At 46.0% G+C, this 27,704-nt stretch overlaps 2 protein-coding genes across 2 annotated transcripts in view; both read left to right on the top strand.

The window, feature by feature from the left end:
* Positions 1 to 1,982: 1,982 nt before the first annotated feature.
* LOC142584435 (excitatory amino acid transporter-like) lies at positions 1,983 to 13,475 on the top strand. Its single transcript, XM_075694585.1, has 7 exons — positions 1,983 to 2,402; positions 6,189 to 6,231; positions 6,340 to 6,382; positions 7,854 to 8,040; positions 9,393 to 9,626; positions 11,015 to 11,209; positions 12,952 to 13,475. The coding sequence occupies exons 1-7, from the start codon at positions 2,113 to 2,115 to the stop codon at positions 13,088 to 13,090; spliced, it is 1,131 nt and encodes a 376-aa protein (XP_075550700.1). The 5' UTR covers positions 1,983 to 2,112; the 3' UTR covers positions 13,091 to 13,475.
* Positions 13,476 to 14,967: 1,492 nt separating this feature from the next.
* Positions 14,968 to 27,704, top strand: part of LOC142586350 (cell adhesion molecule Dscam1-like) — a 37,068-nt gene continuing 24,331 nt past the window's right edge. Inside the window, exons 1-6 of the mRNA XM_075697600.1 lie at positions 14,968 to 14,974; positions 15,901 to 16,197; positions 19,121 to 19,237; positions 20,268 to 20,417; positions 21,149 to 21,358; positions 25,674 to 25,913. Of these exons, the coding sequence (XP_075553715.1) occupies positions 14,968 to 14,974; positions 15,901 to 16,197; positions 19,121 to 19,237; positions 20,268 to 20,417; positions 21,149 to 21,358; positions 25,674 to 25,913 (1,021 nt within the window). The remainder of the gene's footprint in view (positions 14,975 to 15,900; positions 16,198 to 19,120; positions 19,238 to 20,267; positions 20,418 to 21,148; positions 21,359 to 25,673; positions 25,914 to 27,704) is intronic.

Genomic DNA, 27,704 nt, shown 5'->3' with positions numbered 1-27,704 from the left:
TTATTGGCCCTTTGTCCTCCTTTTCTCAATTCACGTCCTGATGACAGCACTCTTAACGAGACGCACCCGGTAAGCCGGCGAAGCGATTCGAACGCGTTAGTGTTCCAACACTCTCGGTTAAAACAATAGCCCATGAAACTTGACACAGGGAGAAGAATCACGCCGCGCTGACTGACGACCATTTGTTTACTGCGCAACGATGTATAATGCGCGCCAAGAGAAAAAGAAAAAAGAAAAAACGAAGGCGAGGAGGTTGGGGATTGAGATCACCTAGATAAATGGGGTATGGATCTCGGCCTCCAATATGTGTCACCACTTCTCTAAGCCGCAGCAATCCTCGCCATGCGATTCCAGTGTTCTCGGTCTCCCGTTAGATGTATCCAGAGTGTAGACCGCAATGACCGCGCAATTCACAGAGAGCGCACGACGCATCCGCAATTTGACGCAGTGGCTGGGAAACCGCACAGGCGGTCAACGAATTGACATGTTTCCTCGGAGATGATTAATGAATGTACAGCTGTTTGGACCAAGCATTGAATGACCTTTGTTCCCACCGTTGAACAGGCCGACGTGGATGTGGGCAGCCTGACCGGAGAGAGAGCGGGCTTCTCGTTCTTCGTCGGCAACATGCTCTTCTTCCTCACCAGCAGCTCCATCGTGGCCGGCCTCGGACTCGGATTCCTCACCAGGAACACCGAAGGCACGATTCTATTGAACTTTCAGCCTTGCGTCGCGTTGTTTGGCTAGCTTAATTGCGTGCTGTGAAACACAAGCACGCTTAAAAGGGGCGCGTCCAGAGGCGTGACACTGGTTGTACCGTTACAAAAACAGGCGAATATTGCGTGGTTTAAAATCAGCCCTAGTTTTAGAACTTCACATCTGAAAGTTTAGACAGGGGGCGCGTAGAGGGTGGCCATCGTCGCGCACCAACCTCCTGCGACCAACCACTGACCTCGACATCATTCTGTCGACCAATTAACTGTAAAACGTGCGTCACGGAAAATGACACTGATAATTTTATTTGCAGTGGACGTATTTAAATTATTTGCGTTGAAGGACCTTGTACAAACAGAAGGTGCGTTTGTGGTGAGCGCTCCGTTCATCTCGTAATTGTGTTCTAGTATGTCGCCTTTTCCTTCCTTTTTTTTTTTCGAACGGACTGAAAATAACTTGGACAGCGGTGTGGAGGGTGCTGTCGCAGTTCCCGCACACCAAAAAGAAAATAGAAGAGTGCTGGTAGCTTTACTTAAGCGAGTGTAGGTGCTTCTGCTATGCGCAACTTCATTTCGGAGAGTTCTCACGCAACCAGATGCATTGACTCTGACCGGTTAAAGGTGGAGTAAACTGACTCCATTGTGAAGCAACGGGGTTAGCCATGGGAGAATAAGCATCTACTCCCACATAGGGGTTGCCAATACCACCTTTGTTCTCCGATAGTAGAGGACACGCAGTTGTTGTCTCCACCAGCTAACTGGCCGTTCGTCGCGTACACAATCGTGCACTATATATAAAAAAAAATGACAGAGAGAAAGAGTATATTACTATATCCTTTTTTCCGATCACTCCCCATGGCCGTATGATATCGCAGTAAAACCGAAATTGATACAAAGACAAGGGGATTGCAGGCCGTTGGAGGCGACAACAAGGGCATAACAGGACTAGAGAGAGAAACAAAGTGAGCTGCATGCTGAGGCTTCCTTTTCCTTCACTCGACGCGTTAGCTCAGTGACTATGGCGTTGCACAGCAGAGCACTAGGCCGTGGGTTCGATTCTGGCGGCGGCGGCCGCATTCCGATGGGGGCAGAATGCAAACACGCTCGTACACCGTGCATTGGGGGCACGCTGAAGAACCGCAGGGGGTCAAAACTAGTCCGGATTACTCCACTACCGCGTGCCTCATAAGCAGATCGTAGACTCGCCCCGCAAAACCCCAGAACTTCATTTGTTTTATCCTCCTTTTTCACCCACTCTTGATCAAATCATCATGTGCTGTTTGCAGATGTGCGCGACGTTTGTTGCACGAGTTTCTTCAAGGGGGCCCACAACACAACACGCTGGCTCATCGCCATTAATGGGATTTCAGGCACGTGGACGCGCCGGCACGTCTCGTACATGGCGTTTCCGGGCGAGATCTTCCTGCGGCTGGCCGGCGTGGTGGTGATCCCGTTGCTGACGAGCATGCTGGTGGCCAGCATTGCCACGGCGGGGCTGGCCGCCGCGCGCCGTGTGGGCCTCCTGGCGTTCGCCTTCTACGTCGTCAGCAAGGCGATGGCCATGGCCGTCGCCTACGCGCTCGCCGTCTCCCTGGACCCGGGCAACCCTACGCGCCGCATCGACGTGAGCGACGTGCGGCCCATCCGCGGCAGGACGCACTACGTAAACATAGTCCTGGACGTCTGCAGGTTGGTAGACTGTCACCTACTGCCGTAGACAAGAACCTGCGCCAGAGCTCTCGCTCACGTATTCACTGCAAAAAAGTAGGAATGGTTCATGAAAGGAAAGAACTGTCATCAACCCAACTGTATCAAGAAGCTGCTACAGAGGGAATCCATACCGATTTAAGCATTTTTATTCATCTGCGAAGCTTTCTTTTTGGAAAATCCGTATGGGCTTCTTTCGTACCTTCGTGCTGCAGTCAGGAGCAGGATGCTGAACCAAAACGTTTTCGGGTTTAGTTCGGGCTCAGCTTCAGCCTACTGAACATCTTCCAATTCGGTTCACGTTTAGCTCCGGAGCAAAAACATAACGTTCTGTACGAACAGTTATGAACAGGTTCATACAGGATCATAACGGTTTGCAATTAAGGAGAACCAGAAGAGCTTCAGGAAACGACGTTTTCCAGTCTCACGCGCGAATTTTATTTGAGAGAAAGGTAGTTTATTGCTACTCTTGCGTGACGAAGACGCATGTAACTTTGGTGTCTTGGATATTACGCGCCGAATTGAATACACTGTGACTGCAGGCGCGCATGCGTACTGTGATTTCTTTTCCTACACTCACATTGCCCAATGCGTTGACAATACAATTAATCCCGTTGTTGGGCCTGTAAACTGTCGTATATCTGCGTGCACCTCACCTGTTGACGTTGTGGGACCAGTGAAGGAATAATATATCAATATTTGGTAACGACACAGGCCTGTGTGAGAGGCGCTACTCTTACAAGGATGTTTTCTTCTGCACAGCATGCAACCGAACTCTAACGTCGCACCCATGCAAGTTCCGTTACTTCAAATGGCTGCAACTTAGGCGCTATTACATTCTTTTTGTTTTTCATAACTGTTTGGATTAACGCGCCTTTCCCGTTGCAAGCTTTGCAAAATTTTGTAGTTTGCTGTATAGTTGAAGGAGATCAAATATTTTATGCTCATATGCACTCCAAACAGCCCTGGTTGCAGAAAAATGTACATGAGTGTGACAACTAAGTTGAAGTGAAGAGATTTGAGTCCTGCCTGTATCGTGGGCATCGTTTGTCGGTTACGGGAGGCTTTTATCCTTTGTGCAACATTTCCTGTCTGACGTGCCCTCGCAGAGGGTCTACAGCAGAGGGTTAAAGCTTGCTCCAAAGTCCCTAAAACTGCCGCTAAAACACTTGAGCGAACTTAAGTAACGTAGGCGTTTTGGAACACTATGATATATGCTAACGCGGCGTAAATTATCTGCCGACATATTTCGCGTTCGTCGAATGTCCATGCAGGTTGGGAATAAGTAGTGAATTGACCAGCAAAATGTAGAGGAATTTTGTTTCACTGATATCATTTACCTTCAGGTTGTGAGCTTACAAATCCAGCATGATTCCAATGATGACGCGTTATCTGAACTTCCGAACACGAAAAGCCACTTGGTCCACACTGTACCGGCACAATCACTCAGTGAACATCCAACCTTCAGAGCACGCTTAAGTATATTATTTGCACAATGCGTCACCACTAACCGTAATGCGCATATAAGCTATCTGCGGCGAAGTTGTATACGTTTTAATTGTTTCCTTCATTGCGTTATTTATATTTACGTCAGTGACTTGTTATTTTGTATTTATCAGCTAGCACTGCATAATTTCTTTTTGCTCCTTTTTTCGTGCTTTTCTTATATCACCCATTCATACAGTACTCATTCAGGGGCCTGTGAGGTAACTGAGTAAATAGATAGATAGTGGTCAAGCCCTCTGCATTTATCGGTCTTCAGTTGTCACTCTGTCCACGCGGCGTTAATCTTTTCGTTTGAGTAAAGGACCTCTCTCGCACACAAGCCTTAAGCGTACGTTCCAATCTCATAGGGATTGCTAGTTGGTTCAGGCGCGAAATACGCACGCAAGGTGCACCGTTCACCAACAGTCTTGTTTCAAAAACGCCGACGGCTCCAGCACACAAATCTAATCTAGAGCCGTTAATTGTCAGTTATGGCTGTAAAACAGTTATGGCTGTAAAAAAAACGATTCATATCCTCTTTTTACCCATGTCACTGCTACATTCTAACGACGTGAGCTTGTATCTGGGCGAGTTGAAACAGATACATGGCTGAGCATACAACAAACAATGAAAATACACGTACCGATCTACAATTGTCCACTAGCAACGGCACTCTCTTTGGCCGTCCGAATTATTGTATTCTAGTGAAGAAGGGACAAACGCAAGCAGCACTGGAGCACTGTCATCGATATATAAGCGCGAGCGCACGGCGCGAACTCTTGGTGTCGAGGCTGTTTTGTTAATGCTGCGCTGGTTTCTCGCCTGCCACATCCCGTCAAGAAATCCCCTTATAAGTATGAATCAATGCTATATTCCTTTCTCGGTTAAAGGGGTACTGACATGATATTTACGAGTATTCACTTTTCCGTTCGTTAAATTAATTCATTGAGCTGCAAGAAAAAAATATTGACAAGCCTCAGAGCGCCGTGAATAACGTAATATAAAAGCTTTTACACAAGTAGTTTCGGTTTCGTTTCTCAGGAGAATACGGTGTCATGGCGTCGCGAACTGTATGCGATCACGTGGGAGCAAGTCACTACGACGTTTTTGATGCTCGTTCCGGCTCGCTCGGTCACCTCGCATGCTGCTACTCGTTGTGAGGGCCGATGTAAGACCATAGCGGAGGACCGTGGGAGGCGGAGAGTGTGTCGTGATGCCATGATGCCTACTGAAAGAGAAACCGAAACAGGTTGTAGAAAAGCTGTTATAATAAATTATTGACGATGACCTGAGGTTTGTCACTGTTTTTCGCAGTGTTTATAGGTGCAATACTTTCATTTAACGTCAGAAATGAATAGTCGAAAATATCATGTCGAAGCATGTTTAAAGAAGATGGACCGATGACTGCTGTATGTAACTCTGTTTCTTTGTTCAATACGATATACTTCAATAGTATTTATAGACGGGTGCATTTTCTTTTCGTTAGTGGTTGTATGCTTCTCCTTGTAAGTCTGACAATACGCCTCTGTCTCTAACAAAAAGTTTACTTGCGAATCAGTGCCCATTGTACACCTGGCGACAAAAGTTTACGGACCACGGGACGTCTGAAAACGTTCAATTTCTGAGCAGCCTGTCGCAATAGCCAGTAAAACTGTGTAGGAAAATGTTAGTATATTCTAGTCGAACCCCGCAATGCAAAACGAGTCTGCGTTGTGAGGTTGCGATGTTCAGTATTTTTCTCAGATTTCATGGTCCGTAACATTTTGTCGCCTAGTGTACGTCTTTCTGCTTTTGCTTCCGATGTTTACCGTAACGTACACCCTAACCAGGTGCTGAAGCTTGTCGAGAATTAGTGATGTAGATCATAATAAACAAGTATGTCTAATTTAAGCGCAACGATAAGGGAACAGCACGGCAAGTTAAAACGTGCAAGCCGCCTACTGCGAAGGCCGCGCGCGTTGTTTTCAAAAGTGCCTCCGGCAGGAAATAGAACAGCGCCGTGGCGCCATCAATCGCTGATCACCAGAACTAAAAAACGGGCGTGCGCAGCCTCCGAGCGTTCGGGTCTCGTTCAGATCGAGCTCCGTCCGCAGCCGCTAAACGATTACAGAAGTCAAGCCACTTGCTTTCAAAGTTGCGGGACATGGCCACGGGTGTTATGGCGTAGATGTAACTTCAGCGCGCAGTTATTCAGAGCTAGAAACGCGCTGGTCCGAATAGTTTCGAGAAACAGATGTCAGCTGTCACATAAAGGGCTCACCTTACAAATAATCTTTTTCGCAGAAACGCGGTGCCGGGAAATTTAATGGAAGCGCTTATATTCACCGTAAGTACTTACATGCATGGGTTATGCCGAGAACGCAAGCAAAAATATTCTGTCAATGTATACTCGTAACACCAATGCATATTTTTATCTCTCTATTTTTGCCTACAGCCGTACACTGTCGTCGAGGTGAACAGCACGGGAAAAGAAACCAGTAAGCCTCGTTGTTCGTTCATATACTAGCGAGAATGTGTGCATGACAGAAACGCTTTAGCTTTGACTGGGTCGGCGTCTATTGTAAGAGGCGTTGTGCGTCCAGCAGCTCTATACTGTCGATATCAAAATCATTCGAAGATAGCAAGAGACCATCGCAGACCCTACGGCGTCATGCTAAGAATCGCAGCACTATCTGCAAGGAAGGTTCAGATTGGAAAGTAGGAATTCTAGCTGCCGGCATCTGCGCGTTCAGTGAAGCACGGATTTGCAAAAGCAAACGTTTTTCACTTTTAAGATCACAGTGCTATATGCAAGAGGCCTCTCCCGTATCATAGAAATACGCGGCGTACGTAACATCCTGGGGGGCGGGGGCGGGGCGGAGGTATTCTGCAAGAGTCCACATAGTTGACTGTCCATTTTGGCGGCTGCTCATTGGATGCAGCTGTACGAGAGAGGAGGAGGCGAGCGGCCCTAGCCAATCAGCACCCACTAGGCGGACTAACAGAATACCCCCTCCCACCCCCTGGTAACATCCTCGTGACTAACCAAGATGGCTCGTCACCGAGATGGAGGCGGCTCCAAAGTGTATGCGTCAAAACGACGCTTTTTCAATAGGTGGTGTTCAAATCGAGATCACAATGACCGCTTCCTCGCAGTAACAAAAGCACATCTCGAAGGCTATACTTGTATGGCCTGCATGCGCCAGAAGCCATTGCTGGAACCAGAAAGACGTCATGGCCACCATGTTTTGGACATCACCCATAGCTTGAACTGTGTGACACATCGTTTGCCTTTGTATCCTACGCTTCAATGTCACATTGTCATTTATTTGTAAAAAATAAAGTTCAGTGAAATTATCATGAGTAATCTTTATTCACAATATATGCATATTTAGGTAGGCAGGATACGTGGATGATATTCACCTTCGAGAGCACGGCTTTGACGTGCAATGCACGAAGGACAGAGCTGAATGCATCTGCGAAGATTGTATGGGTCATTCTATTATATTCGCATTATTCCCCATTCGCAGTCTTCTCCTGACCAACATTTTCGTATCGCTCTGACGAAACGAAATCTAAGGAAGGAACTGTTAAGAAGTAGAATATAGGCGCAGCCACACATCTCGTGCGTACAGCATAATGCAAACTTAGGTTTCGATTCCGGACACGTGCATAGCGTTGCAATTCGTCAGCTTAATGAGGCAGACGACACACATTACATATCAAGGCTTATTCACTCGCTGAGGAACGGTAAAGAAGACACAAAATCGAAAGTGACTTAGCCCGGGAGTTGCCAGAGGAACCTTCTCTACTGTACAGACAGCAGCATTGCCCTCGCAGTTGAGCGACTTTTTCTGCTACACTGTCCATGGACAGTCTATAGGTACTATAAGTTTATGTCCACAGAATAGCTATATATGTACACAGAATAGCGATATATATGTGTTCTTTTTTTTCTTTTATTGGCAGACATCAGCTTGGAGGGCCAAACGCCTGTGATACGACGCAATAGCGTCCCGAACTACGTGGGCATGACCGTCATCAGCGTGCTGCTGGGCGCAGTCCTGGCCATCCTCGGTGAGAGTAGCCGCGGGTTCATCGAGCTATTCGTGGCCGTCAACGACGTCATGCTTAACCTCGGACAGCTCATCATGTGGTACGGAGTGTAACGGAGCACATACGCGTAGCCAGCGCGCGGCACGGTTCTGTAAGCTAAACAGCACCGAACATGGATGCTCTCAAAGCCATTATATACTATGGTGCCAGAAACAAGCCCCGTTTATCACAAATGTACGTTAATCCCGCAGCTGCGGACTAAGTATGGGGGCAATTACGCTACTGAAGATACGCGTCTTTTGGACCGTGCACGGCATCCTATCGACTTGATGGGGGGCGAACATTTCGTAGCCGCGCCTATGCGACTGGAAGAGTAGCACATGAATGTATCCAGCCTAACAGTTGAAAACGGTACAGATGCATTTACCTGGATGAACGTATTCAAGCTCACATCTGCTGAAAGAACTCGTGCATAGAGGAGGCAGGTGAACATCGCTAATTTTTCACTGACTGCAGCGGGATGGCGGGCAGGAAACCCAATTATGTAAATTCACGTTATGGATGACTCTGACGCTAAACTCAGGGACATCCCTGTCCTTAACAGAGGCCTAATCAGCCATTTTTTTTTCGGTAATAGGAATAGTGCGACGCATCTGTTGTCTACTCGTCGGGAACAAATTCAGCTGGTGGAAAACAAAACACACGCGACAGAACTGGTACGCCACATTTTCCCATCATTTTCTGGAATTCACCTGCAACCTCTTTCCTCTATCACTTGACGAAGATTATCGCACCTCATGGGAGTCCCAAGAGCGAAAAAGAAGAAGGGTCCCTAATTATCGATGCATTATCAGCCTGATGAATTCAAGGCGCATTACATGCTTTCCACCAAAATGGTTTGGGAGACAGCTCTCATAAAAATTGGAGGACGCTTAAGCTTCGCCTTCAAGAGTGGAACGCGACAGCGTTCCCGTCGACCCGTCAAGGGGCGTAAGACAATGGGCTACGGCGCAGCGATCACTTACGAGCCACCCCGCATCGGACGCGGTGAGCGTCGAGCAACACAGCGTTCGGCTCGGCAACGAAACGTGCGCCTGAGCAAGCGGCGCACGCCTGAGCCTTAGAAACAGCTCGTTTCTAAGGCAACACCGCATTCAAAAGAGGCGCTTTCGTACCGCTTTGAAGCATCGAACTCGTGGCTGAATGCCAGTAATAAAAGAAAGAAAACTCGTGGCTGAGTGGTAGCGTCACCGTCTCACACTCCGGAGACCCTGGTTCAATTCTCACCCAGCCCATCTTGCAAGTTGTTTTTTTATTCATGAAGTGCCTGCCGGGATTTATCGCTAACGGCCAACGCCGCCGACGCCGACACATGCTTTTCTGCGACACGAGCTCCTTAACGCTGTCGCGTTAAAATGGCTGATCGAACGGTTCCCCACGTTGTTTCTACAGGTACTTCCCTATCGGCATCTGCTTCCTGCTGACGTCTCAGACGCTGCGCTCCCACGAGTTCGTGACCGAGACGCGCCAGCTCGAGACCTACTTTCTAAGCCTCGTCCTGGCGTTGGCCATTCACGGCATGCTGACACTTCCGGCGCTGCTGGTTCTGTTCAGCCGCACGCACTACCGGAGCCTCTTCTCAAACATCGGGCTCACTCTGGTCACTGCCTTCGGGACGAGTTCCAGGTTAGCATGAACGCCGCGCACGCACGGCCATGGTTATAACCAGTAAACCGCAAACGTCTCTGCGATGTACGAAGTCCGTCCTGATGTCTAAGTCCAAGACCGACATCTGCTAGAGGTCATATATGTATAAGTACCTTTTCGCCAGAGAAATCCAGCACGTCTAGAGTATGTTGTTTCGATTTAAAAACTGTATGTTATATCAGATCTGATTTATGTTGTAACAATTTGACATGTAGACCTTGTTCAGTCCACAGCTGTATAGTTGTCCTCACAGATGCTTTTGTTTCCCTGTGACAGAAATATGTTTTCTCGTTTGTTCAAATTAGAATTTGAAATTATAATGTCTGCAGCTCATACGTGTGCATCTGCTTTGCGTATTTTCTTACACGGCCTAATTTTAAATCTATCGCTTATTCAAGATGCCACTTGCACCTGGCAGGAGGCCTAGAATTACCCTGCACTTTTTCCTGCGCGTACATGAGCAGTCGATGTGTATGTTCTTACTGTGCGGGCGTTCTGCCCATTGCATCTGTCACACAAATTGGATAAAAATGAATAAGAACGTCTCACACTTGCCTTAGCTACAGCCAAGAACAATTTCTGCATAATATATCATAAGAAGCGAACAAACACTGACACCAAGGACAACATAGGGGAAATCACTTGTGCTTAATAAATTAAATAAAGAAACGATAAATTAATGGAAAATAAAGTGGATGAAAAAACAACTTGCCGCAGGTGGGAACCGAACCCACAACCTTGTCCTTGGTGTCAGTGTTTGTTGGCTTCTTATGATATGACTAATAAAAATCGGGCCCCTCGGTTAACCCCCTTTCTTCTTGTTTATTACATAACGAGGGTCTCGAATCCAGCAACATTGATGCCTTCAGGTAGCATATGTGGGTTTATTGACCAGTTGCCTTCACCCAAAAAGATCACGTTCTCGTGACGCCTGCGGCAGAAAGGACGTTCCACGTCCGCCGCCAAGGTCTGTGAGTGGTGGCGCTGACTAACACTCCCAAGGTTCTACTAGGACACATAAGTACCCAAGAAAGTGGATGCGAAAACGGCGCCGCGGTAGCTCAATTGGTAGAGCATCTTACGCGAAATGCGAAGGTTGTGGGTTCGGTTCCCACCTGCGGCAAGTTGTTTTTTCATCCACTTTAATTTCTATTAATTTATCGTTTCTTTATTTCATTTATTAAGAACAAGTAATTACCAAACTATATTACGTGAATTGCTGCGGAGTGTCACTCGAAAGAAGTGACTACAATAGGTAAAGGAGTCGCGCTACTTACGACTGTGAATAGCCGAGTATTAGCATTGAGCCGAGGCGATTCCGCGAATAGGGGTTAGTCGCCTCAAATTGCCGGTGTTGTGCGTTGCAGCAATATGACGCTGACCAGTACGGTGTCATCTCTGGAAGGCAAAGTGGGCCTCCACCCGACGGTCGTGCGACTCGTCGCACCGTTGGGGGCCACGTTCAACAAGGACGGTACGGCCATTTACATGGCCATCAACACCGTATTCTTCGCACAGCGAAGCGGATACCACATCACGTTCTTCGACGTTCTCGCCACAAGGTATACACGGGAGAGATGAAATCGCGGGAATTTGCGTTTTCTGTGCTCCAGTCATGCTAACTTCGCACGTGTAGCACGTGTTGCCTCTATAGCTTTCAAGTGCACGAGGAACGTAGCTTCTACGAGAAGCTTTGGTTCGTTCTCACTGTAACCGCTGTGGAGGGCAACGTCTTGAGTAATGCAGCTTGCTCGGGGCTACAATGTACAAAGCTGATGTGATTTAGTTGGCATTAGGCAAGACACGAAAATGTTAACATAGACGCTAAAGGCTATCCGGGACTTGTAGATATATCTTATGGGCACCTGTGGCTCGGTATGCCAGAAGTCAACGTAGGAGCGAAATATGAATGGCAAGACTGCATATAGATTATGACACCGCCGCTACGTGGCGTCAAATGTTTGACAGCGCTAACTGTTTATGGAGAAAAATGAAACACGTGCACCAAACAAGAAAGGGATTCGATCTTGCAGCTTTCTCAGACTTTTCACACAAGAATTATTGCGAAATACCCAAGGGTGGGCAAATATTCGAAGTTTCAAATACGAATCAAGTATTACACACGAGCTATTAATATTTGAAAATGAACTATTCGCTACTTGCGAATTTCGGGACTAACTAAATGTATCTTAACTGACTGTTAGAATCGGGATACTGTTCTCCGTCTGCTAAGCAAATTATCGCAAATTATCAAAAGTGAAACAAGTGCAAAAGCTTTCGAATCAAAGCACACACAAAATGGGTAATGCAAGTTTTGTTTTCGGTTTCGGAGACGAGACTAAATGACAAACTGCGATTTTCACTTGTAGTCTGTATATTGTATTTCATTCAGCCTAGTGATGTAGCATTTTATCTCTTGCGCCACAACAAGTGATATTTTCATTGAAACAATTCCTCGTGCATTTGGCCACGGCAAACAGGTCCTTTAATAGTTTTCTTTTCTTACTTTTCCGTAACCTGTGATCCCTTTTAACCACCATTTATTTAGCGCTTTTCAAAATCTAGTCATACTGAAACTACCCATTCTTGGAAAGCTGGCTTATAACCCGCTTTAACGATGTTGAGAAGCTATTAGTGTAGTTATTTTAATGACAATTACCGATCTTGTGTTTAAAAATGATCCTAATGTCCGTGATAATTGACAGTCTTTTTTTCACTAGTCAGTACAAGCGTGGTATTTAACTGCATCGAAATAAATATTTCTTCTTTAAGTATATGCGTCTGCGTTTGACTGTTCGATATACGATTCGATATTCGATACTTACTATTCGTATTCGAAAAATGTGGTATTCGCCCACCCCTAGAAATGCCATAAAATATCGCGAAATTCGTGACATCCTGCCAATACCGACTTGATTTACTCCCTGTATGTGGGCGTGAAAGTTTCTCCGCTGCATGCATTAGCCAGTAGTATGCCAATTGTAACACGCCTGAAACAGTCCCTTAAGCATAACTTGCAGAAATGGCTTGGTGTGCAGTTTTCATTTAGCATTCTTATAAGCTCCGCTATTCGTCGTGTATGCCCTCGTCGTAATACATAAAGCGGTTTATTGTGCTTGTTGGCAGCACAGTAACGCACGACAGTCATGCAGCCAATCTAGACGCTGTGCTATTTTAAAACTGTAGAGAGCGGCAGTGCTTTCACGAACGAATTACATACGCTTGGCGGGACGCGTCGGTCCATGTGGTGATCAAAAAGTCTAACGTAATTCCTGCCATCGCTTCTCCTTTCTCGTGTCGCCAGCGCCGTGACCCTGGTCATTAGCAGCGCCACGGCAGCCATTCCTGGCCAGAACGAGACGTGCATCGTTCTCACGACGCGGCTCCTGGGTCTTTCTTCGCAAAGCGTCGGCGTTCTCGTGCTCAGCGACTGGATCACGTAAATGCTTCCCTTTAACGCAGAGTGGCGAATTACCGTGCCATCCTTTGGCAGACGATTCTTTCCGTCAAGTAACCGACTACAGATGCGGCGTTGTAGGTGCCACAGATACAAGCCCTGTATAACTTCTCTCAAATGTAGGACAGGAGAGCACAGCGATATAACAGCCTCTGCTCAAGTAATAAAAAAAAACGCTTGTAGACAAGAGCTTCATGCAAGGAACAGTAGAGTCGAATCTAACGCCACAGTCTGCGTCCACTGCCACTGTGTGGCAGCCAAGCCGGTATGGGAATGACGCGTAACACGTGGATTTGTATAAACTTTTTTTCTTCGGCCTACAGACGACTTCTTCAAAGTCTAATTTTTTTTTCATCGTAGGTTATTTTGTACGGCAATTTGCACACTCAAAGTAGAGATATATTTATGCGCGGGAAATATATGCCTCAACAGACCTGTTTCTCGGCCTGTAGTTGGAGCTTGCTGACTTACGTTTTTTTTTTTTTTTGCCCAAAATTAATGCACACACACAAAAGGAAGACACACAAAGGACGGTACGGGCGGCACGATGAATTAGTTGTGAATGTTAAACACTGCACTGATCAAAACAAATGTATCGTAGCTTAACACAGCTGAGCGACATAGAGCGATAACATAAACCGAAATGTACTTTCGTAAGGAAGCTGTGCTAAATAACAGCAAGATTACCGGGCACTGCACATGATTTCCACTTTGGCTAAATAGTTTCAGCGCCAGGCTTCTTTCTACTAATCTTATTATGGAACTCTCCGTTTGTAAAGCGACAAGCGCGTTTAAAAGCCACAAGGGGCCACAAAAACAACTGGGAATTAAAGAAACAGTTGCGACAAAGAGAGCAGCTAGGAACTAACGACGTAAATCAGGGAATGCCCCTGATTATGGCAACAAGAGAACGCATGCGTGGAGCAGCAGTGCTCCTGCAACTGGAAGCAATACCGTGAAGCCTTGCGATGCGGACAAGGCATCGCCACAAATAAATGTTGTTTATCTCCTTTATGATGCCTTCAACTTCTCTCCGATCGCAGAGACCGACTGGCGACTGTGGTGAACGTGTTGGGAGACGCGGTATGCTGCTGCATCATAGACGAACGATGCAAGAACGTTCTCCCTGGGACCAGCGGAAAGATAGTACAGTCCCCTCCTAAATCTCTCGGAACGAGAGGGCCGGCAGTTCGCCTTGACTGAAGGGCCGTATGCTATGCCCGCAGGTGGCCCCTGTAATCGACTCGAATGCAAACTAAGAAAATATGAAAAGAAACATGCTTAATGGATTTTTCGTTTTATGTTTACATTAAAGATAAATTCAATCAAAAGTTTCCATCGTTCTTTGTCAACGAACGTTTATAAAAAACGTGCTCGCAATCATGCTGGCTCTGTGATTGGCGCTGGTAGCCACGTTGTGTTGCGAACTAGAATTTTAATTCAGGAAAGGAATATCGCTCCATGCGTTGCTCGAGCAAAGTAATTCGAGCGACGAATGAGAAAATTCAAAGTTGACAGCGCCAATCCAGCTTTGAACTTTGAGTTAAACAAACACGCAATAACACGCTCTGCCACATTTTAGGTGGCACACAGAGACCCGTCATCGCTACCGAGCCTTTACTAATTATAAACAATTTATGTTCATTTTAGGTTGATTTTTCACACATACTGGTGATACTTTTCAGCTTCCACTGATATCCTGAGCGTTTTGTTATTTATATTTATTTCTGACGGAATTTGGAATCGATAACACAGGAATACCAAAACAAAGAAGCAAGGAACCAGCTTCGCTTTTCCAGTAGCCCAACACCGCAACTCCGCACAAGTGCCAGGAAAGCATAAAGCTGCGACGTGATCCCAGGCATGGGGTGTTGGTCATCACCGAAGTGAATTATATTCAATCGAAGTACACATAGCAACCCGCGACTGAGACCGAGTACACAGTGTAGCTGCTGGTTCGTGCTAAAACTTCCACTTCTAAAAGGAGAGTACTCAGGGGAAACTGTCGGACCAGTTCTCATTAAAGTTTACGCTCTCTCAGGGGAAACGAAAACAAAATGCACTGAAACTTTAGCATTAGTTGCTCATCGACGACAACATACCAAAGATTTTAACGTGTTCGTGGTTTCGCCCATATGTGCGTAATGAGGGTAAAGAGTTTACGCTTGCGCCATATGTAAATGTCAATTGGGATTTCAAAATCTACTATGAAGTGTCCGTATAGGGCTCGACGCACCGGTATCGTGGCTCTTCAGTCTACTACTGCGCTTGCAGCGATTCTCCTAGTGGGAACCAGATGGCGCCGCATCACCAAACATCAGAAGCCGTAGTCCTAGTTGTTAACATAAACCTATTAGAGTTGAGAAGTGCGGCTGGCAGGAAAACAACGGTCTCATTAAATGGATATCCTGTCCCAGAGAAGACAACTACGCCTTCTTTGGACAATCCTGGTGCTTCTTGTGCTTTCGCACAGTACAAGTGAGTGTCCGTTCTTGATGCTCCGGTTGACGCATACTCTAAAGCCTCAAGCTTTGTTATACATTGCAGGTAGATTTGAAGGCAGAAACGGGGTCTTAGCGCCGGTAAAATAAAAAATAAAAGCCGATAAGCATAAGCTTTTGTTACAAAATACGTGCAGTTATGGAATGCTGATGAGCAAAGGAGTACAGCAAACTGCAAGTGCAATACTCCGAATAGCTCCAATGCATGCAAGCCGACGTAAACAACTCGAAACGAGAACGCGCTGTAGCTTTGCTTGGAAACAACTTGGCGTCCGCGTTCTTCGCTTTCTGACAGCGGTGTTGTCCCTACGGCTGCACCCGTTCGCCTTTCCGGAAAAGACTATCGTCGGAACCCAAGTGTCCGCGACCTGCACAACAGTAGAAGCAGCGCAAAACGTACGTTTCCGCTGGTTCAAGAACGGCAGGCTGCTCACAGGATCGGAACGAGACGGTCGGATTCGTTTGAGAACCTTCCCCGATGTCTCTAACTTAGTCATCGGGCCACTAGAAGAAAGCGACAGCGGGAACTACACCTGCACTGGCACGGCGGGCCTCAAGTCCGACTCCTACACGCAGACCCTGCACGTTTTGGGTGAGTCATATTCATATCACGGTCCCTTCGTGAAGGTAAACATAGGTACTTTGGGCATTCCCTTTGACTACACGTGAAAATCCGTGCCTGCCTTTGCTGGAAAGAACAAATGCTTTGAAACGCAGTCGTGACCAGATGGCACTTGAGCTTTCTGAGGCTTTCTTTTTTCTAAAGGAACAAGAAAGATGAATGTGTGAGTGATACCCTAATCAGATTGTATCAGAAGGGAAGCAGATTTCTAGCGTACGCGTAGGCGATGATTTGTCTGTGCCCATCCTTGTGCTCCTGTCGTCCATGTTTATATTGCCTATCACCTTGCTCAACGGTGTACGCACGACTCGCCCAACAACATGCCCTATTGAACTTTGGGCACTAGGTATCGATCTTTATATGCGCGCTTCTTTTGTCGCAACACGCGCAGTTTGGTTGTGTGTAAAGCAACAGTTATGCCGTTCACGTCGCTCCAGATTTAGCGTGCACTGGCGTAAAAGAATGACAAAACGGTTGATAACTGATTTATGACATGACGAGTCAACAAGAAACCTTGCCGCTCACCCGAGAGAGTGGAGCGACTAAAATATTCAGAACAGGAGCGTGTGCTGGACTGAAGTGTTCATTTTAATTACATATCTCTTATATTCCACCAAAATTGCGGTCATCGAAGCTTGGTTGTAAAAAAAAATATGGAGTGGTTGAGTGTGTGTCAAATAGAGAGTACATCATACCTAATTCATTTGTAAATGTGCAACTAAAACGCATCTGTGAGCACTTAGGCAAGGAATGACGTGAAGTAGCGTTAGAGAGCATAGAACCTCGCTAATTTCTCGCACAATATTAAAAGAAAAAGAAGCGTCAGGCTAGAATAAACAGCGTTCAGAAGCTGTGGCGGTGGAAGTGGGCCCTAATTTGAACTGGGTTCAAACGGTTACATTACTGAGCATACGATATTAAACTCATGCACAATCTAATACCAAGAACAAGACCGAACTATAAACAGTGCCTGCATGACAGCTTCTTCGACAAGGGACATAAACGTCAGCAGTACTTGCAGTAGAGACGTGGTCAGTAGTGGAGATCGCGCCTTTACCCTTGTCATGCAGTATGCTTTGCGCAGCCGCGCGACGTAGCAGCCCTTAGCAGGCGACCGAAAGCGCAGCGTTGAAACGCACCTTTGCCGCGAGATTGATGTCGACTTGCTTATTCCGTGCGGCCACGCAAACGAAGCTACTTTCTAGAAAGAAAAAGAAAGAAGAAAGAAATGGGATTGTTGTACACTATTTGCTTTTTCTACACATTCATTACCGCATCGTAAGCTGAGAGGATTGTGAGCGAAACTGTCGTGACTTCCGTAGGTGTTAAAACTGCCACTGCCGGAGATGTTGGACCAGCAGGATTTGAAAGGAACCGGAAAACTTTCGACATGTAGGAACTCTGCTAATACATGGTCGTAAAACTTATTTCATAAGGGATAAGTGTCTTTGTTGTTGTTGTTGTTGTTGTTTTCCCTGTGTTATAAACACGGCATTACTGATGGCTGGTCTATGCTGTGAGGTAACAGCAGCCTTATTGTCTGCACAGTACGGGCGTGCCATGTGTGCCACGTCTTGGTTTGTATCCATACTAAGTGCATTGATATGATGTACGCCACGGTCCACTGTTCACAGAACCACTTCGGTGTTGGTCATAGGTTGCAGCTGAGACAGGACATAAAGGCACATAGGCTGTACTGGCATGCACCGATGCCTGGCGCATGCCTATTGCTTCATGCGAGAACTTCCTTTCCAACAAAGTAGAATTGTCGTATTCCGCATTATTACCGTTCTGGTGCTCGCTTTATTAGGAGTTGTCTATAGCATACGCGGATGCTTACAGTGCTAGCTGCTTCAAGAATCATTTGTAGGCGTTGTCTGGACTCTGACTAGTCTAGTGCGTTCCGTATGACGCTCTATTACACGGGGTTTTATCATGCCGGACAGCAAAATGGTCTCGCAAGGCCAATAGTGACACAAAAGAAGACAAATTGGACAGTAATATATTCCTGCGTCGCATGCTGTCTTTCGCTGTATGACACGCTGGCCTTCAGGATGAGGGCGCAGGATAACCACAACGGATAACTAGGACTCCCTCAGTACGATCAAGCTTAGCACTATGAAGCGTTGGAAAATGGACGCCAAGCGGAGGTGTGCTGTCGCGTAATGTGTTGGAATGAGCTATCAGTCATCAGTGTCATTTAACGCTAACCAAACTGCTACTCCAATAAGAGCGTACAAAAACAACAGACGAATACTTTAGACACTAAGACCATATAAAAAAAACGCCAACACGGCCACAGACATAGCAAGAAATGAAGGCACGGAAGCGGAGCGACTTTCATATTTTATTTGATTTTCATTGAAATATTCTTTACGTAGCAACCAACCTACATGAAGATCATTCATTGGTGTGTCTTTATGCGACGTACTATACGTTACAGGTGGGTTATGGCGGGGTAGCATCAGCGTCGCAAAATAGCTTCACCATAAGCATGCAGCAGCGGGATGAGCGAGGAGCGTGGATGCTGTGGTGGCTGATGCAGAAGAGTTCCAAAAGCAGCCTCGTGTAGTGTAGCTGCTTTAACACGGCTACGTGGAGTAGCTTACAGTCACCCCGCAATGATCGTTAAAAAAAACTCCCGCACTTCACGCCTTACAGCAAAAAGGCACTGCCACTAGCTTCCCATCGTATTCCCTAAGAACCTGTATTGCATCCTCGGCAAACATTTTGCGGCTTTTGAGGGCTTGAACTGTAACAGCAAAACGAGCCAGGCGAGTTTGAATGACTCCCTCCACGTGTTGGTATCCCTCCCCTCTGAATGGTGCAATGGCTGTCCTGCAGCGAAAAAGCACTCCTGAATTCTTCCCCAACTTTTATTCTGCGCTTACAGTTCCACCAAGATGGGTCAAAGAGCCTAGCGACATCAGCGTCCGAGAGGGCGACAATGTCACGTTGACGTGCAGTGCGTCAGGCCGTCCATCTCCGGCGATTAAGTGGAAACGCAAGGGTAAGTGTGCTCATTACTGTCTGGGCGCCCAGAAGGAAACGAGACGCTACAGCTGTGCTTCGCTAGGCATTAAGAATCACTGGGCGATCTTCATTTGTGCGACGCCTTTACCGTGCCATGACAGCGGAGTCGAAGTTAGAGAAACTTAACCTTTGCTATACCGATGTTTCTGTACCTAACGGCTTCCGGTCGGTGCAATTGCAGATTGCAATTAAGGTTCAATCTCCAATTAGACAACAATATTTAAATTCTTCATGAAGTCGCAAACAACGCAGATTGCTCTGTAGCGTGAAAATACAGATTCCTCTGGACGAAATCAATTGCCCTGGCACTTTTTACATCGCCAATTCACACTTGAAACGAACCGCTTTTATGAACGCTTACGTTGCAGAGATCTCAGCAAAGTATGCCCCTCTCACAGGTATTGGAGCTAGGAACAACGTTAATCTTGACGCGTACTTTAAGCACCACAAATGAGGCCATATTTATTAGAACCTCTGCGACATAGCCATCACAATCTTTTGCAATATCAGCTGATTCTCAGCTACCAGACATTCGGTAATTTTGACAATACAGAATACTTGGCATATCCGGAGTAACTGCACAGCAGCGCATCAGTCGGTGCAGTACGCAAGTTCACAGGAACAGCTGCTACAGTAGCTTAGTGACGAGGTTTGTAGGTGAGCACGAGGCTTCAGGTCCAATTCCTAGTCGCGGCGGCAGTATTATCAAAGGCGAAGGCCGAGTACCGACTCGTCAATAGAAGTTAGATAAATATATATAGTTTAAGGAAAGAATGCAACTTTGGGCCGCGAAGCTTCCTAGTTCCACCTACAAAAACTGGAAAGTGGTAAACAGTGTCACACTGTAAAAGGTGCAACTGTTATGCATACGCATCTTCACATTTTCTTGTCTCTCACTACAATACTAACGTGCTTAAGTAAGCACAATAGAACCAAAGTGCGTCCAAACATCCGTTGCGTGTCTTTATGACCTACCATCGGTTGCGTGTCATATGTTTGTCTTTCAGAAGAAAAAGGAGAAGCCCCTGTAAATAGTTCTCACGGTGGGACCCTCAAGATATCCAAAACAACAAAGTCGGTGAGCGGAACCTATACCTGCACAGCTGACAACGGCCTGCCTGGACTTCTGGTACGGGAAATACGTGTCAACGTATTCGGTAAGCAAGCAAGTAAATATTAGAATACAGGGAAACTGGCTTCAAAAAAGTGAAAGCGGTCAAGTGAAGTCAATTTCCATCACGTAATGCGACTTTTCCTAGTAACTTATACAAATCACTCGCTTGTCGATGTGCCAAAAACAAATACCACTTGTAAGAAAAAATGATAAGCCCTCATTGTGACATACAAGCCATTAACGAGAAGACAGGAGAGATAGCTTGAATTTCCCTCCGTATATTCCGGCGCACAAAAACGTATATTTTACCCAGATATGAGACACAGGCGCATGGGCGAATGACTTCTTATTCTTGAGATCACTCCGCATTTGGGGTGGGCGTAATTTGCACATTACGCAGCGAATTCCCCGCGCAACTTTTTCGACGCATAGCCAGAGATGGCGCCAGCAGTCCACTCTTAACTTCACAACGATTGTGAGTTCGTGGTGTGATGCGACGCACGGTGCTTTCGTTACGCCTGTTTCGACAAAGTGAACGAGCCATGCTCTACTTCGCAATTGTTATAACGCTGAATTTCCTACACGGCACCGACCACGCAAGCGGGCAACAAATTTCAGGTAAGGCAACCAGGCTCTAAATGTGTTGAGCGAGTCTTAAGCTCTGGCGCTTCCGTGTACGCGCAGGACGCTCGAAAGCGACGTTTCGCCTTCAGCCATTCTTTTTCCCGAGTGATCCGACAGAAGGCAACAAAGTTTCCGCTATGTGCGCCTTAGTGACCGGCGGAATAACATCAGGAGTCGAGTTCTCTTGGTACAAGGATGGCAAAGCCCTCACACTCGACGACCGAGTGAAGATCCGTTCTTTCCCGGACATGTCGACGCTGGTTGTGGACTCCCTAAGGCAAGATGATTCGGGAAACTACACCTGCATGGGAAGACTTGGAAACCGAAAAGACTCGCACACGGCAAACCTGCGTGTTCTTGGTAAGTGAGGAACGTATTCTGTTGCATGCAGTCCAGGCATACATATGTGCTGTTGATCAAAAGCCCCCCAAATACCCAGCGTGTTGACAAAACAAAAGCTATATCAACTGGTGTGTGTGTTACAAGAAGAAGCAGGGAAGATGGCTTATCGACTACATCAAGGAATGTCGTGAGGCATATTGTGAAGCATACGGCCCATAATTCCTGTGCGCTTTTGATGTCGCGATAGAAATTTCACGACAGCATTGCCGTTGTTTGAAGCTTTCATATTAACAGGCCAGGTTTCTATTCGAGATAAATTCATACACTAAACGCGCGAGCATTTTACAGAGGCTGGAGATATAGCAGCGAATACACCGCACTAACTGTGCATACCGTAAACGGTGGATACAATATATTCGCTGCATAGTGTACGACTACAGTATTAAGCGTATGAGCAGAATGCATGTTTAATATAGCTTATGTGCTAATAATAAACTTGCGTATAAGTGACAAAGATATATATAGAAATAAAGCATATTTCTTGTTCCAAAAGGAGGTTGAGGGTGGTTCCCCTAGTCCAAGACCCCCAATGAAGACTCCGACGGCTTCGCGGGCTGCTCTAAACAAGGCCCGGTGGACCCTGAAGGGAGTGTCGTTGCATCGCAGAGGTCGTAATTCCATCACTCGCGGTGTCGGGTAAAGGTGCTGTCCGCACTACGTTAACGCGAAACGTGTTGGCTTGAGCGCCAGAACCTGGACAAGCATCGGAGCATCTCTGAGAATAGAAGGCATCTGATGAAAGTGTATGACATCCATCCCGTCCCCGACCGCGCGACGACGGACGCCGGGGCCGTCACGGTGACTGAATGCGGCGGTTGAGAGCTGTGTGAATCAGGCATAAGGCTTCTTTATTGGTGCAGTTTCAATTCGACATAGCGTTGCCGGTATACCACGGCCTTCTAAACATTTACTTTGAACTTAACCGGCACCTCTTGCTGCACAGAACCCGTACCTGAAAGGCGCGAAATAAATCACAGACGCTTATTTTACCTTGCTGTCTACAGGTAATTAAAATGACGCGTGGCGGGTTCTTTCACTCATACTATAGTTGGCACGACCAAGATGCCAGTTGGACGCACCGAGCGCAAGCACAGCTATGAGTTAGCGCGATGGCACTGCTCTTCTTTCTTTTATTGCTCCTTGTTTAAGAACCCTGAACTTCGGCAGCCTTTCGAGGCCGAGCCCGACCATGTTAGTTGTGTCTACATAGATATGTGCATGGGCGAGCTAGGATATGTTAATATTTGCAATTAGGTAAATATTCTAGCAGTATAACAATGTTTTTGCAGTTCCAGTGAAATGGATACGGATGCCTCAAGACACTTCTGTCAGGGAGAGTGAGAACACGACCCTCATCTGCGAAGCGGCAGGGACACCAAAACCAAGCATCAGGTGGCAGAAAGAAGGCAAGATGTCACGATATCGTAATCTTTCTTTTCACTCTGACAAGTCGGAACTGCAACGTTACATTTCAGCTGATGCCATTACTAAAGACATAACCATTACGGACAGATTTTCTTTTACCGCCTTTACAAATACTTTCTCTAGCCTTATCATTCAAACTCAACAAATTCTTCTTCTTTTATTCTTCTATTCCAGGCGTTCTTCTCAGTGCATCTGGATCGAAGCTTGAGCTCTCGAAAGCATCGAAGGCGGACTCAGGAATATACAAGTGCACCGCAGACAATGGCCTTCGCGAACCACTCACTAAAGAAGTCCGTGTCTCAGTTTACGGTACGACTTGAGTGCCACAACTTGCATACAATGTTCGCCACTGAAACAAAAGAGAAAAGAGAGCTTCATAGGCTACCCTACCACCGGTGCCTGCAGAAGCGCTTTAAATTTCCGGTCCTACACGATAGGAAACGGAGTCTTTCCAACGTTCTACCACAGATGGCGACTCGGTACCAGCCAACGACGCGGCAGACATTTTTTTTCCCTGTGCCATAGAGAAAGCTTTGTCACAAGCCAATCAAGTCGCGGAGCATTACAATGTTTTCGGTGAGAACCGCCGTGAAAGCGATGGCCTCGTTGCAACTATTATTACCCAGTTTCCTAGCTGCCCTGTCTGGCGCAGTACAAGGCGGATCAGTAGGTAAGTAAGAACCTTTGCCTTCATAATTTGGTTTTAGTCTTTATAAGTACAGTTCATTTAACACCGCGTCCTTTCCAGCCGACAGTCATGAGGAAATATCTCAGCTTTTCGAGTGAGCGCTGTCCACTTTCGTCAGCTTTCATTATTACCCCTCTCTATAGGATAAGCACACAAGTTGACTCCAGAATGTCACGACTTCCAGAATGCCAGAAATTATCGCGTTAACGTAATGCGCAAAACTAACAGTGCAAGTAGCCTTCCTTGAATGAATGTCGAACACATTATTCATCAGTAGAAACGTACGCAAACTTAAAAACATTGAATTAACAACATCGCAGGCGTAAGGTAAACTGAATGAGCACTAGAAGGAGCTAAGAACACAAGTGACTTGAACTACAACGCACACAGCAGATAATGTTACTACCAGGCAACTAACCACGCTAGCGCCAGCACATGCTGCTACTTTGATAAAAACAAAAAAAGTAATATTTTCTTTCTCAGGTAAAATAAGGTAAAACCACGAATCAGGTAAAACGACAGCAGATAAAAAACAACATTCAATAGCGACATCTCCTTTGCGATCTCACACGAGAAATGTCACCAATCATTCTAACATTCCAGAATTCAAGCTCCAACCATTCCGCTTCCCTACCGACGCTGTGGAAGGGAGGACCGTAACAGTGACCTGCACAACGACGACTGCCATATCCGGCGTCGAATACCGATGGTTCAAGGATAAGAAAAGAATAACTGAAAGTAGCAAGATAAGGCTAAGGACATTCCCCGAACTTTCTTCCTTGATTGTTGGTCCACTCGAGGAGAATGACACAGGGAACTACACCTGCCACGGACTCTACAATGGGAAAAAAGATTTATTCTCCGACTCGCTACAAGTTCTAGGTATATGATTTTTTTTTTGCCTCTCCGACAGCGCATGTGCGGTAAATAGGCGGGTGACATAAATCTGTAGGCATGCTTCGGATGTGCATGTAGTTTTTTTGCTGGTTCTTCGTGCGCTCTAGTTCCTCCAAGCTGGGTCGAGCAACCAGAAGACACGATAAGAGTGATGGAAGGGTCAAATTTGACAATTCCTTGCCGAGCAAAGGGAAAGCCGGACCCTACTGTGGCTGTCATAAAGGAAGGTAGGAGACACTTGAGCAATGATTCATTACAGTTAACTGCTTTTGTAATTTATTAGGCTTCCAATTTCAACATGTTTTTTTTTCACACAGCAAAGCGAAAACAGTGTTGCAATTATTGTGCCGCATCTGCAGCATGATTAAGCTTTCCAGTATGCTATAACGGCTTGCGGTGCTTATGCGGTGGCTCAAAAATGTGAGCGAAACCAACTGCAAACGCCATGATGAAGTGTTCATACTCGAGCTCCCTTAAAGTGAAAAGTGTAAATCCTTTAGATATACTGCATCTATACCTCCGACTTTCCAAAATATTAAATCCATGAAGTAGAAATGCGCCACATCTAGCAACTTTCTGCGTTAAGTATAACTGAAGCCTAAGATCAGAATTCTCGTTCCATTTTGTTTCAGGAAACGATGAAGTTCCATCTTCAAATATTCTTCAAATAAACAAGTCAGCGAGGCAGCACTCTGGTTTCTACGTCTGTAAAGCCGACAATGCGCTCACACAACCACTGGTTAAGCGATTTCGAGTCACTGTATACGGTAAGCATCCGAACACAGCCTTTCAACAAGCAATACGATACGCAATTACACACAGCGGCAGCCAATGCTGGCCTTTCTGTCGCTTCGCGCTTCAAGTTATTTTGTATATCGCGCCGGCGCCGCATAAAGCCGTTTTCGTGCTAAATACGGATCAGAGATGGCGCCAGAACCTTTGGTTACACCATTATACTGACGCTAGTTCCGCCAGGCGAGTGAACCGACAACAGAAGCTTTCGCCGCCGACGGAAAGATGCGCATTTGGATATCAGAGCCATTTACTTCTTTGTGCCTCGGAGCAACTCTACTTGCTCTACAAGTCTCATCTCGACAGCACCACAGTTCTAGAGACTCTCAAGGTAAGCATGCGTAGAGTTCCCATTGAGAGCGTTGGGTTTGCCCTACAGTATTTCGGGTTTGAAACCCAAGGAATCTAAGCCGCATTAGATTTTTTTCTGCGGCCACGTTCACTGCCTTTCGTCTTTCCGTACCATTCCAGGCTCCCTCCAGCTCCAGCCTTTTGCCTTTCCCAGCAACGCTGTCATTGGAAACACGGTCACTGTGACATGCACTACAATCAGCCGTACAGCTAACGTCAACTTTCAGTGGCTGAAAGATGGCAAAGAGCTGGTCAAGAGCTCGAAAGTGGAGATAGTGCACCATCCCCTGTTCAGCACGCTGGTGATTGGCCCGACTACCAAGAAAGACAGCGGGAATTACACCTGTATCGGAAACATTGGTCAGGAGACGCACAGTCACTCTCACCAACTCAATATCCTAGGTATTCATCCCACTACGCTTTTCAACCTAACTGGTCATCCTTGCCTACAAAGCATGCCCTTGCACAAAATCAGCTCAGTCGAAGGGAACTGATAAATAAAAACAGGAAATAATTGCAGGATCTTCACCTGCACGTCCTTTTTATTTTCCCTTGCATATGCCGCGTACGGTCGCGAAAGTCGGCTCACGAGCGTCTGTGGCAAGTTTGTCAAAAAAAAATTATCTGCGCTGCTGAGTTCTCATATGCCTTGCCGTAAAAAATGGAATCCTTTAGTGTTGAAGTTCATCTTAGCAGTGTAGGAGCAATAAACGAAATAAACAAAGACACGTAATGCACGAACCGAGCGGCATTAAACTCAACACTAAACAATAAGATGTTGATGCGTGGGAATGACGGCGGCATAAGGTTAATTAACGCGCACGAAGAGCCAACTAGCTTTAATTCTTCAGAAGCAAGAACTGACTGAAACTTGACATTCGGACGAGTTTCCGCCCATAGGATAGTAGTTCGGTGACGCAGTACTCCTTAGCTGCTTCATAAATACGACGAGCGGTGTTGACTTATTTATGTTATCGAAGCGTTTCTTATCACGCAGCTCCTCCTGAATGGGTCATAGAGCCAATGGACGTAAAGCTACATCAAGGTGGAAATGCTACGGTTTCCTGTGAAGCGACTGGAAACCCCACTCCCTCTGTCAAATGGAAGCTCATCAACAAACACGGTTACGTGGAAACCTTTTCTCCAGTAGTATTCGCCACAAACATGACACCCGTGTAGATAGAAAGCACCTGCAAGAAGGCAGTGTAAACAAGACTGTCAGTAAGGGCGAAGTTGGCATATTAAACTGATGTTCAAAGGAGGCATATTTTTTTTTCTCAGAGTAAAACTACATGAAAAATTTGCAGCAGCAGTGTTTACTTTTAATGATGGGTCCGTTCTAACAGCTATATATATATATATATATATATATATATATATATGTTATCTGCCATATATATATATATATATATATATATATATGGCAGATAACATAATTCTTGTTCTTGAGTATTATTCGAAGAGGCGGATATCTCATTACTAGCATGAGAGATCGAAACTCATATTAAACTAATTAACAAAAGTTCACTGAATAGCTGCTTCTTCATTAATTATTTTACGGCACATATTGCAATTTAAAAATTGTAGCAGGTGAGGTTGCAAGGCTTATCGACTTGAAATGAATTTCCTGGATTATACCAGTGTCGAGATATTATTTCGCAAAGTGTGAGACGAAATACATGGGTGTTCCAGTTACTTTTGTGGTTCAATGCATGAAAGAGCGTTTCGTTAAAAAAATAAGTGAAACAACAGCGCATTCTTGCGGCGCGTTTGATGGCGCATATCTCCAAATTGGTGTCATTTTGGAAATTCGTTCCTATTGAAAACGCCTTGCTAGCTCACCGGCTACAATTACCAAGTTGCCATATGCTCTGTAAAGTGATTAAGAAGATAATTCATGAATTTTTGTGAACTGGTTGAAGATGTGTTCCAATTTCTCGTGCACGTAATGTCTGCCTCTCTGAATAATGAAGTTCAAGGAATAGAATTGTTATCTGCAACTAGCGATTTTAAAAAAATTTCGTAAAACTTAGTGATCACCCCGTCTAAAGCTTTAAGAACAATGTAAAGCACAAATTATGCTTTCATCTCTAGTTTCGTACACCGTGCAACGAGGCGACGTTCAGTTACATGGATAGTTATCTTTTTGTC

This window comes from Dermacentor variabilis, chromosome 6, assembly GCF_050947875.1.
Source record: "Dermacentor variabilis isolate Ectoservices chromosome 6, ASM5094787v1, whole genome shotgun sequence".
Lineage (NCBI taxonomy): Eukaryota > Metazoa > Arthropoda > Arachnida > Ixodida > Ixodidae > Dermacentor > Dermacentor variabilis.
This window is presented reverse-complemented; position numbering and strand designations above follow the sequence as displayed.